The sequence below is a fragment of the Borostomias antarcticus genome (genome assembly GCF_949987555.1).
Source record: "Borostomias antarcticus genome assembly, chromosome: 12".
Classification (NCBI taxonomy): domain Eukaryota; kingdom Metazoa; phylum Chordata; class Actinopteri; order Stomiiformes; family Stomiidae; genus Borostomias; species Borostomias antarcticus.
In genome coordinates, this window is record NC_140245.1 from 15041315 (window position 1) to 15045846 (window position 4532).

A 4532-nucleotide genomic window follows, 5' to 3' on the forward strand; every position below is an offset into this window, starting at 1 on the left:
GTAGCCTAGGCCTATGCCTATCTATCTTGACAGTTAATCAATACAGATATAGACTGATCCAATTCAATCTGAGTCCATTTCTGTTGATATCATGAGGAAAATTATAAAATACAAGTGAGGAAACCGACCCTATATATTTGTCCTTTTGTATTGCTGAGACTTCCTTTGTGTCTCATCTTGTTAATTTCCTGCGGTCATGTTTTGACGCACTAACAAAGGATTTACAAACCCATTTGGGAACGTTCAAGTGTGCGGGTTGGCTCAAGCGAACATGCGCTCTTAAGCCGTGTGCACATGTGTTAGTGATCTGCATGTGCTTCACAAGCAACAAGCGAGCTCAGAAACATTGCTGCATTGTAGAACTTCTGAGTGGCACTCATTCAGATTTCTGAAGTAAATATGCCTGTCAACCAGAGTAGTAGTCTATTGGCAATGAAGGAGAGTAGGCTAGAGTTTGCCCTATAACCTGCAATGGACCTGGTTGATAACATCTAGCTTGTTTGGATAGCCTATTATAAAACAACTCACCTCTTCAAGACGTAGGCTACTACTAGGATCCTCCCTCTTAAGCACCTATTGCATTTTTAGTTTGCTACTCTTGCACTTTGCCTTTAGCACGTTATGCTCTTAGTCACTTGTTTAGAAAGTATATATGCACTTTGTTCTGGCGAGTAGTACACTGACTTCCTACGTTAAATACAATTATTGTAAGTCGCTTTGGAAAAAGCGTCTGCTAAAAAGGTGATTAATGTAGAGTGGCTTCCTTTGGCACCTTGGGGTTAATGGATGCTTTGTCGCCAGGAATGTCGCCTGTCCCTGTGCAGTTGGGAACAGTCGGAGGGTGAATCAGTCGGAGGGTGAATGCTCGCCCTGCACAGCCAATGAGGCAAGACCGGATACGAGATATCCTCTCAAACAACAACGTCTGTGTTCCCCCTCACTTCCACATGACGCCATTTACAGCAGAAACCCGAGCGGAGCTCCGGAAAGAGGCAAAAACAAGACGAGAAAAACTTGAAAGCGCCCCAACACGGCCAAAAATATTCAACAATTATAGCGACCAATGTTAAGAGTTATCCAAGCTTGCTCTGGGTTTGGGATGCGTATTTTGAAACACTTTTTGAAAGCAGCAGAGTTCGAGTTCGCTTGTTGTCTGTCTTGGGAAAAGTGGAGCGCCTAAGCGGCGGTGATTGATAGGGGGTTTTGGCCGTCTTTCGCCTCGTGTTCTCGCAGTGGGAATTATTCTTTCCCTCTATTTAAAACGATCTTGACTCGGAATTACCAGGCCTCTTTTTTAGCTTCTTTGCCGCAACTTTGGATCTAACAGATGGATTTTCTCATTATTTTAAATAGGAGTAAAGTTTGTGAATTCGGATTCTTATACGCCTAAGAAGGAGGTTTGAAGTGTTGAGAACACGGTGAGTTTTTTTGCACGATTCGATGTTAAATTCACGTCACCCTTTGCATGCCATTTCATGCACGATTTAAAGTTTGGAGATAGTTTAAATTTGCACGAGAGACTAGTTCAGGATTAGAATATCAATTCCACTTGGCTTGTTAAGAGTTCAGACTCCCGACATGTTGTTCCAGATTATCCTCCTCATCCTTTATCGGATGTTAAGCTCCCCGCGCAATCCCCGTCTTTTCCTATCAGCGCGTTTCCCCCTGCAGACATGAAAAGTGTGAAGAGTCCACTTCTCCATGCCGCTTGGGTTTCTATGTTTGAGATTAGTTTGGGATGGCACCCAATGAATACCCAAGTCTGTAACTGATTAAACTAACTGGAGTTAGCAGTTCTGTTTGGAGGCGAACACACCAGTCCACTTGCCTTTCTAGGCTATCTCTTGACTCGGGGCCCCGTGTCTCTTCAATTGCATTTGATACCAGTCAATTCAGGAATCGTGACGCAATTTGGCGAGGGCTGATTATGCTAAACGTTTCATAATGCCGGCTGTTCCAGGAGATGAGATCGATATTTTTCTACTTTAGAGCAGAGCCGTGGAAATTGGCACTTATGACACTGAACATAACCTGTTTTAGCTGGGCTTCGGTGTTCAGTTGAGAAACCTTGAAAGTTTTATGATACCATCTGACTAAAAAATTGGGAGGTAAATTCCTAATTTCACCATGATCTTAAATGGGATATTGTGTTCGGTTATTTTAGAAGTAAAAAAAAAGCTAAATTAGTCCCTTGGCAGGTCTTGTTAAGTGCAAATAATTCTAAAAAATATGATTTTTTTAATGGCTCTTCTAAAAAGGGAACAATCTTGTCATGTATTGGAGCTTGATGAATATAGGAAATTGTATTTTAACTTTCCTACCCTTCTGGCTATTAGTCTGAAAGCCCCACCCCGATGCGTTGTTTCTCTCATCCTCTGTCACACGCGAGCGCTCACACACACACACACACATTCCATTCGGAAAATAACCATGTCAACTCCTCTTGCTTTTTTTTTTTCTCGGATGAAGGCTTTCATTCAGTCTCGTGAACATCATTTGTTAATGAACAACATGATGGCCGCCTCAGCCAGCGGTCGTGGGTTTGGTCTCAGACCCCTTTCCTGCTTTCCATCACACTGCTTTCATGTCCTCCCTTCCACCTCTCTCCTACCTCCACATCTCCGTCATGAAAGTAATTGTTGCCTCACAATGGCGAGGCTACTGAAAGCCATTTGTTATGTTAAACGGTGCCACCATTGTTCTACAGAGGGACACAGAGGCTTACTCATGCACACCTTTTTGGAGTTGTTAAGCTCTTTGTAGTCATGCAGAGAAGACAGCGTGTCTCCTGTCAATTCATCAACGCTGCCCAGGGGCCGGGGCATTAGGAATAACGCCCTGTGCCTCTGTCGTAGTGAAGTTGACATGTTTTAATGTAATGTATTGATAACCATGCCTTGTTCCTCCAGTGTATTTATATTCTACGGTCAATTTCTTATTTAAATGTTTTGTTTTTATGTCAGGCGAACTTTCCAGGCCCGTGGGAGTAGGCCTGTCCTTCCTCACCTGAATGCAGATGTCAGTAGAGTGGGAGTGTTTGTAGATTTGCATACCCCAGAACGTGTGCCTATCCAGTGGTGCTGTGATCAGTTAGGATTTCCATAGAGCTGTTAGTTTTAATGCGACCGTCTCTCACGGACGTCGTCTCTGTCTCCTCTCGTCTCGCAGGACTTCAGATGTGTTCAATGCCAGACGGAGGGGTCCTTCTTCAGAGCCAAGATGGAGACCGCGTCTCAAAACGGCAACAGCAACGACGGCGGTGGCGGCGGCGGTCCGAGCGGCGTGCTCCGCGTGCTGCGTGACGGCGGGAGCCCGAACCGGGCCCCGTCCGACCCTGTGCTCTCGCTGGACCAGATCCGGGCAACCGGGAGCAGTAATGAGTACACAGAGGGTCCCACGGTGGCGCCGCGGCCCCCCGCCGCCCTGACCGGCCAGCAGAAGAGCGAGCCGGCGGCCCTGGGGCCCGTGAGCGACGAGCAGTCAGAGAGCCAGGGGCCCAGGCTCAACCAGAGGAACCTAACCCCTCAGAACCAGCGCAACGCCTCGGCGCACTCCGCCCCCCCTAGAGACGCGCCCTCGCGCCCCCCGGCCGGCGAGGACCCGGGGAGCGGCGGCGCCAGGACGGGGCGTGGCCCCGCGGCGGGCGAGCGGATAATCAGGAGCCAGCCCAAGAGGGCGGAGCTCAAGCAGGAGGAGCTGAAGCCCCTGACCGCCGCCGGTCCCCTGGTGGACGCCGTGCCCGGCGGCGCCGCCAACGCCGGCGAGCGTCCCCCAGATAAACACGGCCGCTGCTGCAAGGACTGCGGCCGGTGCGTGTGCCCGGAGTGCGCCAGGCCCCGCCCCCTGCCCTCCTGCTGGATGTGCGGCCGCCGGTGCGTGTGCTCGGCCCAGAGCGCCGTGGAGTACGCCAGCTGCGTCTGCTGCGTCAAGGGCCTCTTCTACCACTGCTCCAGCGACGACGAGGACACGTGTGCCGACAAGCCCTTCTCCTGCTCCCAGCCGCGCGGCTGCCTGCGCTGGTCCGCCGTCGGCCTGCTGGCGCTGCTGCTCCCCTGCCTGCTGTGCTACCTCCCGGCTAAAGGCTGCCTCGCCGCCTGCCAGAGCTGCTACAACCTCGCCAAGCGCCCGCCGGGCTGCCGCTGTAAGAACGCCAACTGTAAGTGCCCGGGGTTGTGGAGAGACACATGAGGACCAGGGGTCTCCTTGTCGACTGAAGCCCCCTCAAGTTTTGGCTCCGTGGTCAGAAGTTGGATTTGGGATTTGGCAGGGCTGTCTACTGTGCCTTGTGTGGTTGCTTAAAAGAAAAGTCTATTTCCAGCAATGGTTCTTACAAGGGATGCATCTCTGTGCCCTGACTTTGTATTGTTGAAATCAAGAGTCCCAAATGTTAGCCAGTTTGACATTTAATACAACTTATATGCTATGGACAGACTCTTCTGACTAACTATGTGTATAGAAATTGCAAAGTATGTAAATTAGCAAATGACTTTCTCAGAGATGTTTTATTTTTGTATATAATATTTCAACTGTGA

At 49.5% G+C, this 4532-nt stretch overlaps 1 protein-coding gene across 1 annotated transcript; it reads left to right on the forward strand.

Annotated features, from left to right (window-relative positions):
• Positions 1-1051: 1051 nt before the first annotated feature.
• spry2 (sprouty RTK signaling antagonist 2) lies at positions 1052-4259 on the forward strand. Its single transcript, XM_084447459.1, has 2 exons — positions 1052-1418; positions 3169-4259. Exon 2 carries the CDS (start codon positions 3220-3222, stop codon positions 4186-4188), a length of 969 nt encoding a protein of 322 aa, XP_084303585.1. The 5' UTR covers positions 1052-1418; positions 3169-3219; the 3' UTR covers positions 4189-4259.
• Positions 4260-4532: the final 273 nt, after the last annotated feature.

Bases quoted from the DNA above. Each gene is read 5' to 3' on its own strand.
- spry2 (XM_084447459.1), top strand. From the start codon at position 3,220: ATGGAGACCGCGTCTCAAAACGGCAACAGCAACGACGGCGGTGGCGGC.